The 15,701-nt window shown below is 34.1% G+C and overlaps 1 protein-coding gene across 7 annotated transcripts in view; it reads left to right on the forward strand.

The window, feature by feature from the left end:
* SNAP91 (synaptosome associated protein 91) overlaps positions 1-15,701 on the forward strand; it is a 144,851-nt gene that overhangs the window by 71,992 nt on the left and 57,158 nt on the right. For all 7 annotated transcript variants that reach the window (XM_032409348.1, XM_032409343.1, XM_032409349.1 and 4 more), the window contains exons 9-12: positions 2,414-2,455; positions 8,412-8,482; positions 10,528-10,533; positions 12,821-12,848. In XM_032409348.1, coding sequence (XP_032265239.1) covers positions 2,414-2,455; positions 8,412-8,482; positions 10,528-10,533; positions 12,821-12,848 — 147 coding nt within the window. The remainder of the gene's footprint in view (positions 1-2,413; positions 2,456-8,411; positions 8,483-10,527; positions 10,534-12,820; positions 12,849-15,701) is intronic.

Raw genomic sequence — 15,701 nt, forward strand, 5'->3', positions numbered from 1 at the left:
ACAGAAATTTCTTAACAAATGTACAAAGCTTCTCTCTGTACCAAACAGCTCTTGTGTGGCGTACATATGTATGGACTCATATCCAGTAGCTACCCATTTTTCTGAAGAATGTGTAGAAGACTTCTAGAATGCCATTTTAAAAATACAACTATATATATTGGCTATTTGGTAAATGTTAATAAATTGTCTGCAATATTAAAAGAAACATAGGGTAGTTGAACAACTGCTATGGAAATGTTCAAATATCCCAGAGGAATTGCTTGAAGTATAGAAAACTTAGCATGTTTTGAATTCTTACAATGAAGTCTCCTAAAGCAGGCAATTGAAACTTTGTAAAATGGTTATTTTATACGTAATAGGCATTTCTGCTAAACACACTTCCCTTTTTATAGAACTAAGTTATTCTTAGTTTGCTATTCTAAGATAAATACCAAGTCGTAGGAGTTACGTCTCCCGGAATATTTGCAGATAGAAAGTGATGAGATTTCTGTAATAGAGTCACACCTCAGCTCAAGCCTCCAGTTATATTATGGTTCAGAAGTTCAGGTTAGTGAAAATAGCAGTGTCAAGGAAGAATTCCTAAATTATGTCTTTCTGTTCAAGAAAGTTCTGTTAACTCTCTATTTAAGAGAAACACATCACCTTTTATCAAGATGATCCTAATATTAAAGATCCGTAATACTTTAATTTCAAAAATACTGACTTCATTCATATTAATATTTTTAATGGATCACCTAAAGAGATATTAAAATACAGAAATAAATGGAATGGAATGAAGTTACCTTCATTTGTAATTTCCATAATTTATAATAGTTAAGTGAATTGAGGGAAGCAACGATAGCTTCCCTAAATTCCCTCCACTTCCAGAGTGGAGTCATTAGCAGGTAATGCCTGTACCTCTGGGAGGAATCTGCAGCCTAATTTGCTCTAGGAGGATGAGGGTCAGTGCTCTACATCAGTGGTTCTCCACACTGGGCGATTTTGTTCCCCTCTCCTCCCCAGTGTCTGGAGATATTTTTGGTTGTCACAACTGGAGGAAGGGAAAGTCTACTGGCATCCAGTGGGTAGAGAAGATGTTGCTAATATCCTACAGCGCACAAGACAGACCCTACCAAAGAATTATCATCCTAAAACATGAATGGTGCCAAGGCTGAGAAACCCTGCTGTAGACATAGAGAAAGCCAAAGAAAGAACTTAGCTAACAGCGTTTGTCAAACAAGTGGATTTTCCAATCTCTAGTTTGCCTTGTCTTTGTAGGAGCCCAGCACTTACGCTTCAGGTATTTGCTTCTGCAGTTCCATCAAAATACACAAAGCAGTTCATTTCTCAAAGAGAGAGACTTGATTTAACCCACTTTGTTTCTTTGAGCCTAAATTTCATCATTTACATAAAATGAGAGAATTGAAGTTATGGATTTGTATTTTTCCCCAGGTTTTTATTTTGAATAATTTTTAAACCCGCAAAAGAGTTGACAGAGCAGTATAGTGAACACATATATACTCTCTTCTTTGATTCACCTTCATTTATATATTCCCATATTTGTGCTCTTTCTTGCTCTCTATTTCCCCTTTCTGCTCTTCCTCCTTCCCCTACCTCCCTTCCCCAAGCTACCAACACTAAAAATTCAATGTGCTTTTACCTAGTAATTCCATTTCTACAAACGTGTCCTACAGATGAGCAGCATTGCTTGCAATGGCAGGAGATTGGAAGCAACTTCGGTGTTCGTTAATACCTGACTTGTTAAATAAATAAATCATAGGAAAAGAAGCTGTTTAAAAAATAAGGAAACTCTGTGTGTTAATATGGATATAGGTCTGAGATATATTGTTAAATGGAAAATATAAGCTCAGTGTATATAATACATTGTTGTTGTATAATAATGTGGGAAATAAATATGTATTTATATATTTCCAGTTTCCTTGGATATACATTAAAAAACTCTGGAAGGATATGTAAGAAACAAACAAAATGGTTCTCTCTGTGGGAAGAGAGGTGGATACTACACCCTGAACAAGTTATTGAAACTAAATAAACATTCCCTGTCCCGAGGATTTACTGAGTATTTATAACAATTTAAATTTAGGCTAAACTTTTTTTTTTTTTTTTTTTTTTACTTTTTAGCTGCCATTAGCCATGGAGGAAACCTTTAAATTTTATACTTCAATTTCTTAAGTCTTTTTTTGGGTTCTAGTAAAATTCTGTACATTTGTTATATTAAACTACATTAACAAAATTATTGTTCGATTATATTGAGTGGAAAACTACACAAAGCATATTTTCAAAGTGAGATTGACAGTTTTTTTATACCAAGATTGAGCTGTGGTTTTAACTAATTCTGTGGGTGATCTTCTGTTAAATGCAAAGAAATTAGAAAAAAAATCCCATTAAGTAACTTATTTTTTTTAATCCGCAGCAAGTTGGCATTGATAAAGGTGACATTCCTGACCTCACACAGGTAAGTGATTCTCTGAGTGAAAAGTGTAGTATGCATGAAATTATTACTCCATAGTTTGCCATAAAAGATCTTACCTAGGGCATAGTCTTATAAGCATTTAATGCATTTTTAATTTAGGCCAATCAATTTTCTTGGAAATTATTCTAGCTTGCATATTTTTTCTAGCTATTGAATGTATTTCTGGAGTTACTGTGAAGATTTACCTGCCCTCATAACATAGTTTCTTCTTTACAGGCAACTGAATTTACTGTTTTGAGACCATCTTTTCATTCTTAAACTTGATTCAAAATGAAGCCTTAATTAATGTTTAAAAAGTGCTTTGTCTATGAACAGTAACTATTGATAGGCATGTAGTTGGAACAGTTGAAATGTTCTTTCTGCTTGTTCTCCTAGTTTTCAACATTTCCCAGGTACGAAGGAGGGACATGAAAGAGGAGCACTTTGATATCATAGTTCTACTGCACTGATTCTTGCCTCCCCTATGAAGTAGAGGAATTTCTACTATAAAAGAGCCTTTTTTAAAAAAGTCGTAGTGGTACATAAGTGATTTTTCTGGGGAGCATCTAGTAAGCAAAAACAATAGTAGTGCTTTCTTATCAATCCTTTTATCTGTCAAGAGGGTACATTGTAGGGCTCCTAAGATGTAGAATCAGGAACCATTCACATGTGCAGAATTACTGTGTGACTTTTCTCATAATTGGCAGGAACTGTTTTTATTTCATCAACTCTTTGCTATGGTAAATTTCTACCCCAAACATGTCCTTTAACTAGAGATTGTGAGATGATAAGAGAGAATATAGAGCTTCTATCTTACATACCAGTAATGAATGTATGAGTTTTCTGTCTTTATAAATAAAAAGAGTCATTATAATAGAGAAAATTGTCATAATAAAAGATGACCCACTTTTTTAATAATATCAAAATGCATATAATGATTGACTATCTTTATAATCCATTGAAATGTTTCTATATTTAAAATAATATTAACCTTAAATTTTTATTAAAAATTAGGATACCATAAAGTAATGGTCTCTGTATTTATATTATTTAAATACCAATAATTTTTCATAAATAAAAGTCATAGAATAATTCAGAATATGATGGCATTGTATTTTTTGGCTTTAAAAGTTGGGAGATCACTGCTTCTAGTAGACAGAATATTAATATAAAATATTTTTGCTATTGTGAGAAGACCGTGTTCTTTGATCAGGTACATACCTGAATAAGATATTGGTATTATTTTGGACATGGCTTAAATATTAAGTGTGCGCAAAGTACTATTAAAAATCTTTTTATTAGATATAGAGGGGCGCCTGGGTGGCTCAGTCGTTAAGCATCTGCCTTCGGCTCGGGTCATGATCCCAGGGTCCTGGGATCGAGCCCCATATCCGGCTCCCTGCTCGGTGGGAAGCCTGCTTCTCCCTCTCCCACTCCCCCTGCTTGTGTTCCCTCTCTCTGTCAAAGAAATAAATTAAATCTTTAAAAAAAAAACTTTTTATTAGATATAGATTTATGAATTTGATAACACTGTAATAAAAAGTGAAGACAATCAGTGTGCTTTAATTTTAAATTATTTAATGATAATAAATATTTACATTGTAGTTTGGTAAAATAGCCTAGATAAATAATGCATATTAACCTAAAAAAGTTAGATATTAAAATATTTTGCTCAATAAATAGCTTTTAGAAATGGTAAATCATCTTTATTTCAACTGTATAGACTGCTCTTACTGTGGAATAAAAGTAAAACTGTTATCAGAGAGGCTCCCAGTTAAGAAGAAAATAGGTCTCATTTTTCTCAGTTTGTATAGTATCTGAAAGAGACAAAGAAAAGTTTAAAGAATACTTAAATATGTTTTTGTTTTGGGGCCCGTTGGTGGCTCAGTTGGTTAAGCATCCGACTTGATTTCAGCTCAGGTCTTGATCTCAGGGTCGTGAGTTCAGGCCCTGCTTGTTCTTTTTTTTTTTTTTTTTTTTTTTTTTTTTTAAGAAAATTGTAGTCTGTCATTGAAAGAAGGACTCACATACTTGGTTTTAATTTTGAATGTTACTATAATATTCATTATAATTTATAGAATCTCCTTCTCTGAAGAAGTAGTTGAGAGACCTACTTTTTAATGGTGTACGTTGTGTTATCATAATTTGGTGAACAGAGATCCTGTCCTTAAAGAAGGTAAAATCTTGCCCTGGGTATTCTGTGATATTCATTAGAATCTAATATCATACTTTTCTCTACCTTTTTTTTTTAAGACCTTAAGAGCCACATAAACTTCCATGTTAACATTTATTTTAAAACTACCTCCTCATACACACACAAAAATTCTCTAGTTCATTTCTCCAGTATATATTTAAATCTCAGTATAAAAGTATTGTGTGCTTTTGAAATTTCTTAATAAGTAACCAGATTGTGATTTCTGTTGGGATTGTGAGTGACAGAGCTAAACACTCTCTCTAATTCTTATTTAGAGCCCCTTCCACAGGTCTAGTGGAGGCTTCTCATTGATCTGGCAACTTACACCCACTGTGACAGTATGATCAGGTCTGAGCTGGAATGGGAGCTGCTCTAGGGTTAGTCCTTTAGACAGTGTTGGGCCACAATTAATCTGGAGATGGGTCAGAGATAACCAGGTTGTGTGGACTCAGTTTAACACCTTTGAGATTAGAACCTAATCTCTGCTCTCTGTGGCCACCACAGCCACTGAATCTAGCTGAGGCAATGAACCAAAATACCCAACATGGATGAGGGTTAACGAGAAATGGAGACCAGGAGTCTACCTAGCGACTGGGAGTAAGAATAGGCTGCTTGTAACTGAAAAGAAGATTAGAATTGCTCTTGCATCAAGGCAGAGAAGAGGAATTTAATAGATATCATATTGGTTGGAAAATGCACAATATAAAATACCAGTGCGGTCATCTGTAGCCCTCTTTAAATAATTGTGCATATCATATCATCATGATTGCATTTAAATGATTTATGAACATCAGTGAATTTTTAACAAATCATTCAAAAGTGCTGTATTGCATGAGAAGTGGAATACGATATCAAAACCAAAATGTTTCTCAGCACTTTCAAATGGTTTCTTAGATCTAATGATCAAAAATTCAAATGATCTTTTTGTTGCTTTTTTTTTCCTGTTTGGTTTAAATGATGCTTTAGAATCTAAAGCATGTGAATTGTAGATGGATGCTTACTTTTCGATCCCGGACTCACAGTCAGCTTTCCATTTGTTCCAGGAAAAGGATTTTCAAAATATCATTTCCTGTTTGGCGTGTGTGTGTGTGTGTGTGTGTGTGTGTGTGCATTCCAAATTTAAAATATCTCCATTTATGAAAAACATCTTAGGTTTTGATGTTAGGAATTCTGGTTGACCTGAAAACTATGGATAAAGAAAAGGTTTTTTAAAAAACCTGTACCACTGATGAATCAGGAACTGTGATACATTGCTGTTACCTGTTAGCTTCCATAGAATGACTCTTGATCTTTGGGTTGGTGTTTCCATCTGACTCGTCTGTTGACTTGGGCATTTTTAAAAACAAGCAACTAAAGATCCTGCTAATTATAGTTTGTTCTTCAAGTTCCTTTTACAACAGCAGGGGTATTCTCAAAGTTTTGCTTGTTGGAAATTTGAGACAGTTTTTGCTTATTTGTCTACTACATGCCAAGATAGTCTCAGTGCCATAGATAAGAGTTAGGAGGCAGCCAGTATTCCTACACTTGTGAACATTACTATCAAAATAGGGTTTTTTTTCCTCCAAAAACATTTGAGTAATTTATTTCTATTAGATTTCACATGTCCTGATAAGAAATATAAATGAAGTATTTTAAACCTTTAAGATGAAATGCTCCAAACTTAATTTTAGGTGCAATTTATCACGAAATAACTCCCCTTAAAGACAAAAGTCAGTTTTGTAGTCTGTGCTCGTGGTAAGATTTTTTTCAACTGTTGTTATTTTTGTGACTGCTACTTTATTTTAAACTTTTCATCCTCAAATTATTAAGAAACCTTGCAAAAAGAATGAAATTGCAAACTGTCTTCCTGGTTTTTGGTTTGTTTGTTCTTTAAGATAACTAAGGAAGTTTATAGGAGAAAACACCACCTCTTTTTTTGTTATCCCTTATTGTTCTGTTTTGTAACTTTAAGTAGCATTTGTCCTTTTAAAGAGTTTTAACACGGAGTCACATTTTCTTTACATTGCATTTAACATTTAGAGGACCTATGTCTTGTAACCAGAGAGAGGTTCTGTGGCTTGATATATTTTTTCCTTACTATGACCCCAGTGAAAAAAAAAGAAATATGAAAATTTTGAAGTTATATGTCCAGGCTTCCTAAGTTCCATTATTATGACAGTTATAGTAATTATTATTATTATGACAATTAGCATGATAATTTTGAAGTTATCAGGAGTTAATTCACCTAAAAATTGTGAAGCCTTTTCTATTTTCTTGCTTTTAAGAATACAGTGCCTATTCAATTTATTAAATGAATACATCTTTATAGTATGCTATTTGTTCTATGGAGCAAAATTTTCCTTATCCCTTAAAAATTTATTTTTTTTTTACAACTTAGAGTTATACTCTTAGTTGCAGTTTATTGGAATTTGTTGAGTAAGTCTATTTTCACCTGAGTTATAGTTTTAAATTCTAATTTTTATAACTTCTAAATTTATTATATCCCCCATAATCATTACTTTTTCTACTCTATAGGCCATAACTTTTTAGGTAATGCTCGTAGGGCTGACTCTTTCTACCCTACCTCCATCACGTTAAGCAAGTTAATATTTTTGTTCACTTAGTAATTTATAATAATCATATAATTACATATAATAATCACATAATTATTCATGAATCTGTTAGTGAAGTGAAAAATGAAATTAAATATCCTGAACTTTTAAAATTGAAAATTCTTAATAAAAATTCTACTTGATTTTGTCATTATAGGTATAATATAAAATGTACAGTTATATGAATTTCCTTGAATTCTGTGAACTATTTTAGCAGTTAGCATAAAGGTCTTCAAAATTAATTTCATATTAATTTGAAGGATAATTGTTAGAATTAAATGTATCTCTAAATGTAGTTACATATTTCATTCATGGAATGCTATTCTTTGAATGCTTACACTGCTGTTAAGGTCTAATTTAGATTAAAATTATTTAAAGATGACATTAAATTTCTAATGCTTGAGGAATAGTTGAGGTGGAATATATGTATGAACTTATTATTTCTCTTTCTAATATACGGTAAAATGCCATCGCTTTGTATTGTCTAAAATGTTAATATAAAAACAAATATTCAGGTACCTTTTAGTAAAAGAGTTGAAATATATTAAATCTTCTAACATGGTAGTTTAACATTACCACATTTGCTGAAGTATTTATTATGTATATAAATTAAATAGCTCAATAATAGGAAAATCTTAATTGTTGTTGACTATTAAAGGTGTAGCCTTTTCTCCACCACTATCCCTTACGCCTCCCAACTTTTATTTACTATAGTAGCAATTTTTCCTAACATGTCAGTCACATGTAGATAAGTGAGATTTTACTGTATTTTCAAACTTCTGTAAGTTTCTATTTGGGCACTTATGTTTTTTACTTGGATACAAATACCTATTCCTTTTTCATGCAGTCTTGTGGAAACATATGGTGGACTTGATTTGAGTTTACTGCATATAAGTAATATCATAGAAAAAGTCTATCCAATGTAATCTGTACACTGAAACCACTCTGTAGTGCCATTTGTTGCACAGTGGAGTTAACTATATGTAAGATGGGCCTGTCTGAGATTCCATGGTTTTTAAATATTTAAGTGCCAAAAGAACCTGGAATGAAATTATCTCACATCTGTAGTGGGGTCCACCCACAGAACTCCACCATACAAAGTTACAGTGATGTTCTAGTGTATTTACTTTGAAAGAAAGCAATGCAGACATTTATTTTTACTTTCTTATTGTAGGCTCCCAGCAGTCTTATGGAGACCCTTGAACAGCATCTAAATACATTAGAAGGAAAGAAACCCGGAAACAAGTACGCATTAGTTGTATAATTCTAAATAAGATGAAAAATGCTGCAGTTGTTCTTTATAAGAATGAGATGTATCATGGTACCGCTTTTACTCCTACAGTTCTAGGGTATGCTTCACTGTAATTCTTCTAGGTTCCCTCAAAAATCCCATCTGATTAACTTATGACAATGTGACCCCATGTATAGGCAATCTATCTGCAGGCTAATGCAGCAAATTAGTAGGTTGTACTCAGGTTGTCTGAACTTGCTGATGTATATATTTGCCCTTACGGGGGATTCACAATATGCCAAAAAAGAGTTGTTCATGTTTAAAAATTGAGGCTGTTATCATTGGGCATGAGTAAAACAAGCACAGGTTTCACAGGTAGCCTTGAAGATTTCTGTAACATTATCGACCCTGTTGTGAAAAAAGCAAAGCCCACAAGTATAGTTTTCTGCATTTTAGAAATTCAGCACGGCATGCTGCTGACATTTTGCTCAGGGATCTTTTTTATAGAGTGAATAGCAATCAATCAGCAATAAGTGCAGTTTTCCTGGATTTGCATACCTTTGTGCTTGGGCACATACATTTTTTACTATTTTTCCTCATTGCATGCAAAAATATGCAGGTTCCATTTCTTTTCTTCTCTCTAGCAAGTATCAAACTTGTCTATTCACAGGTCCCAGTGCTTTCCAAGTGCTTTGAGTGCTTGCTCAAATTATAATTCTGCTAGTCTTGGATGCCTACCCTCCTTGTCTCTGTGTGTGTAAATCTTACCCATCCTGGGAGGGCTGTCTCATTAAGCCTTCCTTAATCATGCACTGCCCTGTGTTGTGGCCATTTTTCCCCACATATGTGGTTTAGTTAGGTTTTCTGATTCTAAAGTTCAGGGACAACTTTATACTTCATTATATCCATCTGTAGCTGTCTCTACAGAGGCGGTTTGAAATCTGTCTGTTGGTCCCAGTCTTATGTTTATTTCGTTTAGATTGACAGCAGAAGTTAACAGAGACAACCTATGAACTGGTCATTGCAGGGCTGTATGCTGACCATGGATTTTGCCTATGATACAGCCATCAAAATGCAATTCCTTTCCTTTTTCTTCTCTCTCGGCGTTTGCCCAGAATCTATTCGTGTCCTGATGTTACTTGTTGCTTGTTGTTCCTTTAGCTAAGTGTCATTTCTGTCATCTTTTCCAAGTTAGTATAAAAATTATTGCATGTTTTAAATTTTCGACGATGAACAACAGTATAGGAATCTCTCAGGACCTCTCAGGAGCTCTGTTGTGATTGTTACCACAGTGCCAGGTGCAAGGTCTACCCCCGCTTCATTGTGGCCATGGGTGGTCAGACTTTTGTGGATAGAATGATGCCAACTAAAAAGACATGAGAGTGCATTAAGTGACATGGAGTACATTAAGATGCTCACTTCCAGTGATTGCTGGAGTTACCCTGTATTAGAGTATCTAAGAAGCCAAAGGAATTGTGTGGGATTTAAGCAAAAGGGGGCAGGAAGCCTAAGAAATGTCCCTGCTCCTGTGGTAGAAGGACCTCTTTGGCGAAGGAAATATGCATATCCTCAGGACTTAAAGCCTCTCCCTTGGCAAGGCAATGCAGGATGCTTGGTGAAGAGTCAGCTTCTCTGTATTCTTTTCCCTTCAGAGTCCCCCTCACCCTGCACAGAGCCACACTTTCCCCGTGTTACATCTGCCAGTACTGCAGTCACCAGAAAAAGCAGCCTTCTGGGGTAAATTTCATTAGCCTTAACTTCATGTCTAAATTCGCCCCCTTGTGGCTGCTGTAAACTATTTTTGGAAAACAGCTTTGTACACATACTTATTTCTAAGAGTAGGGAAATAGAAATCCAGTGATCTTCTGTTTTGAATTACCTTTGACTGAGCATAATGTTTCTCTCTCCTTTAAAATCATTTTATGCTTGTCATATTCTCTGAATTGGCTGAGACCACATATGAACTTGTCTTTTGCTTATTCCCTATTTTTAAAATAAATGAACTATAGTAGTTAACTGTTTTCTTCTTTGTATGTTTGTGCTTACCTGGGAACTTAAGTGAAGGGTGAGTACTACATTGAGTGACTTTTTTGCATTTGGTTATTACTAAAAATGCAAAAAGCACTCTTAAGACTCCACATTTGGTATTTAGAACATTTAAAACTGATTTCTGTCAATTTTACACATCTGTGTTTTTTCATTATACTTTTTTATTTGTCTCCCAAGGTGACTGGCATAAATGGTTTTACTTTATTTTGGTCTTCTTAAATCAAGACTAACAATCTCTCGTAGGTGTATGGACATTCCTCTTAGATTTTGGAAATCAAATTTTTTTATTTGATTAGTGGACAAAATATTTTCCCATGGCATATGGCAGAAGTGCCAAAAGACAATGTGATAAAGAAAATTAAAGTTGTTTGTCTTTAAGTAGCAGTATAAAGTGATTCTAATCTCTGAGGCAATGAAGCGTTTTCAAATGTCTACTATAAAAATATATATACTCTTTATATTTAATGGCTTCTATTCACTGATATTCATTTTTGAAGTTTTATGTAATACTGTGTGATATATTTGTATATTGTGTGTTTCTGTGATTCCATAGAACAAAAGAGAAATTGATTTTATTTTACATGTGGGTTTACTAAGTGCTGAGGGTACAGAAAACCTGATGAGTTGATTGTAATTAAAATTACTTGGAAGACATAGATAGGTTTTTCACATCTGTATTTTGGTTTTTTGTTTGTCTTCTGGCTAGCATTTATAGCCAAAATTATTATATTTATTATTATTTATTATTTACTATTTATTATACTATATTTATTATTATTATAGGGATTATTGTTGTGGATAAGACATAACAAAATTTCCTCTTTTGATGACTTATTATTAACATCCTGGAAGTAAACCTTGGCATTTTCTATGTTCATCATAAAAATCCATAGATTTATTTGTAGCAATTCATTCTCTTTTATAAAATTATATTCGTGCTTTATTCTTTCCAGTGCAGTCCACTATGTACTAGATTTCTCTTGCTGGAATCATTAAAATAAGTATTGATTTTTAGTGTCATTATCGATATATATAAAAGACGGTAGCATTTTCTTTTATAAAGGGCAAATGACTGATGGTAGGGTAGTAAATCAATGAAGAAACAGGTAAAAGAAAGAGAGGAACACGCGTGCCGGGCCCATCTGAGTAATTACAAGGGTCGTTTAGTAATGGTGCTTGTGTAGGAGCTTGGCAAACTGATTCTTGTGCCAGTTATGATATTTCTACTTAGGTTTGAGGATGATAATCTTTAATAGCAGGTATTTGCCAATAAGGTTGAACATAAAAGGTTATTAATGTGATGTATATTATTAAATCTGTTTTGCTACATTCAATAAAACAAAAATTCATGATACTATACAAAATTTCAGTTACTAAATCTCTGCTAATTTTGTTTGGCTAGTGCTGCTTGTGCTACTTTCTCTGTAGATGAGTAGAAAGCCATCCCTGCCATCCTCTAAGACTCTGACCGTAGGCTTCCTGTTGAAATGTGTTTTCTCTTCATTTTGTTTTATCATTAATTTATTTTTCACCAACCTGGGTTGGTAAAGTGTAACTTGTTTCGGCAGTCATTTCTGAAGCACGTTGCTAGAAATGATGTACAAGTCAGTGCTAGAAATAATCTCACTAAAAAAAAAAAAAAAATTACTCCTTTCTAATTTTCCCTCACTCCCTTAGAAACGAGCATTGAGGTTACTGTTCTTTTTCAAGTTCTACTAGTTCTAACAGGATAATGGGAATATTTTCCATAGATAGTTTTCATTACAGCCATGAAAAAAACAAACCAGGAGTATACATGTGGAAGTTGAGACACATTTCAGGCACACAGCTCATATTTAAATTCTGGTGTTCCTTCTGTGCCTCACAATTATGTTTAAATGAATCACAATGTACCTTAATGAGTTTTCTAACTTTTTAAAATAATAAACCAAAGGGTTGTTTTTTTTTTTTTTAATTCTGTGAGGTCTTATTTTCCCCAAGTCTGGGCAACATTTTTAAAATTCCAATTTTATTTTTGTTGGATGCAGGCAATAATGATCAACTCGAAGATTTGAGTTGCTAGAGATACAGAAAAAAAACTTGGGTTTAAGAATTTCTAATACTAGAAATTAAGTGAATGGAAAACATTGAAAGAGGGTGCCGTAATTGAGTGAAGGATAAATTATTTTTAAAAAAATAGTTTATCCGTTGCTGAAACATCTGTATATAAACCAGTTAATGCTTGTCCAAGTGATATCAAACTTCAGTGCTTCTGCAAATGTATTCACGTATATTCAATTTTAATTTTTTTGGTTGCCTTTTAGATCTGGTGCTCCCTCTCCATTAAGTAAGGTAAGTTTGCTGTTTGTTCTGTTCTGACCATTTTAGGAATTTTTGAGTATACAGGTCAGTGACATTATGTACATTCATATTGTTGTGCAGCCATCACTATCATCCATTTCCAGAACTTTTGTCATCAAAACTGAAACTCTGCACCCTTTCAACAGTAACTGCACATGCTTCTCCTCAGCCCCAGGCAACCACCATTCTGCTTTCTGACTCTATGGACTGGACTACTCTAGTTACGTCAAATAAGTGGAATCATCCAGTGTCTGTCCTTTTTTGACTGGTTTATTTTACTTAGCAAAATATCTTGGGGGATTTATTTATGCTGTAGCATATGTCAGAATTTCCTTCCTTTTTAAGTCTGAAAAACAATCCATTGTATGGGGGCACCTGGGTGGCTCAGTGGTTAAGCATCTGCCTTCGGCTCAGGTCATGACACCAGGGTCCTGGGATCAGGCCCCGCATCGGGCTCCCCGCTCAGCGGGGAGTCTGCTTCTCCCTCTCCCTCTGCCTCTTCCCCACCTCTCTCTCACTTTCTCTCTCTCTCTCTCAAATAAATAGATAAAATCTTTAAAAAAAAAAAAAACATTCCATTGTATGTATACACCACATTTTCTTCTTCCATCCGTCAGTTGGTGACTTGGGTTGTCTCCAACTTTTGAGTGTTGTAAATAATGCTGCTGTGTGAACATGGGTATATTAAAATACCTGTTTGAGTTCCTGATTTCAATTTTTTCAGGTGTATACTCAAAAGTGGAATTTCTGGGTCTTATGGTAATTTTATTTTTAATTTTTTGAGGAAAATAAAGGTAAATTTTGTGTATTCTACTTTATATTAGTTTCTCAATCTCGTGTGGTATAGCAATGTCTACTTAGTCCTCTATTTGGACTAAGTTTTTTTTAAGTAGGAGAAATTTTCATACATTTATATTACAACTGAAACCAAACTAGTTGCAAAGCACATATACCTATTCTAAATCCCAGCCCTGTGAGATAAAACACATAATTTGACATGTGTTTGAATGGTGAAGAAGTCAGTTGTGGTTGAGTGTCTTTCTGCAGCCATGCCTTTTAGACACTCCACTGTAATAATTTTAATAACTCTTCCTGCTCCCTCTTTTTTTATCAGATTGAAGGACAGGATTAGGGTTATCAGTGACAGTAGTACTTATTTCCATAGGTCTCTAGCTCACATTTGCCATTGTATTTTTCAGACAAAAATGTAATAAATGTGCTCTTTCCTCTACGACAAATTTCCATTATGTGATTGCTATTATTACAGAGACGAAGGATGTCATTATGAGTGACCTGGTGGTTCCCAGACACCCTGTACTCTGTCAGTACCTGGCTGGCTGCCTAAGATTCCCTCCGGCAGCTCAAGCCAACAAAAAGCTCCCTGGTGATTCTGATATAAAACCGGGTTTAAAATCATTATGTCTGTGTGAAAAATTCCAACGTATGACTGCAGAATAGAGTGTGGTAAAAATTACGGAATCAGTTGGGGATGGTCTGTCTCTACATTTTGGCCAAGTCGAATTTTATTGACATTTTCTTTTTGTAATAGGATTATTCTGGTTCTGTTTCCTTAGCTCTATCATTTCTTCAGAGCTTATTGTTACAGAGCAGTTTTTAAACGAGCCTTTGAAGACCTTCATTTTACATTTATGTTGGTAGCTTCATTGTTGTTTTTAAGTTCTCAGTGATATCTTCATAAACATCACTTTCTTTTTCCTTTTTTTTTAAGATTTTATTTATTTATTTATTTGACAGAGAGAGAAGCAGCAAGACAGGGAACACAAGCAGGGGGAGTGGGAGAGGGAGAAGCAGGCTTCCCGCTGAGCAGGGAGCCCGATGTGGGGCTCGATCCCAGGACCCTGGGATCATGACCTGAGCCGAAGGCAGACACTTAATGACTGAGCCACCCAGGCGCCCCTAAACATTACTTTCTACACTTATTTACATGTACTGGTTTAAAAAAATCCACTAATTTCTTTAAGAGGAGTTGTCAGTGTCCACAGTGGATAACATACAAATTAAATTTGGTTGGTCCTTTCTATTCCCTTGATAATCTTTCATATTCCATTTGAAAATTTTGAATTTTGGTGAAGAGAAAGGATTGAGTTGACGTTTTCTGAGCAGCAATATCCATACTGCTCGTGCGTTTGTCTTTCTTGATATGCTGAATGCTTAACACTTGTGTATCTATTGAATTTTGACTTCTTGATTCTTGGACAGATAGATATTAGACAAATACTACTTAAGTCTGAATACCCCTGAACATTATGTCCTCAGTCCTTTTACTTAATTTATACTTTTTAAAACTTTTTTTAAGTTTGGTCTATTTGAAATTAGGTGTCCATTTATAGCAGTATTTGATAGCCTTTGGTTGGTGTTCATGTTTTACTTGCTATTTATCACATTTCCACTTACATTATCAGTGGACTGGTTTGAGACGCCCCATTAATCTTTCTCTTGTAAATACATGGAGAATTAAATGTACCAAATAAAGGGAAATAGAACTAGGATAGTTACCTCAACAAAAATCTTAATTTTTAATATATTACCTGACTATTAAGTTCTCTTTTTAAAAATAAACCAGTCCAGGACAATAAATGTTAGATTTTATTTCACTTTTTTTATTTTTATCTATGTCATATTAGTGATGGGATATAGTCATGATACCTTTAAACTGTCAGTGACTTGAATCTTGTTTATAAATTGTTCTCTGCCATCTGTGAACTATTTTGAAAGTCAGATTTCTAGAATTTAAAGACACCTGAGAAGACTTTATATGAAGTCTGGTTAGGATGCAAAGGAAAAAGAATGGCCTTGGTTTTTTGTTTTTTGTTTTGTTTTTTG

Source organism: Phoca vitulina, unplaced genomic scaffold, assembly GCF_004348235.1.
Source record: "Phoca vitulina isolate PV1807 unplaced genomic scaffold, GSC_HSeal_1.0 scaffold11, whole genome shotgun sequence".
NCBI lineage: Eukaryota > Metazoa > Chordata > Mammalia > Carnivora > Phocidae > Phoca > Phoca vitulina.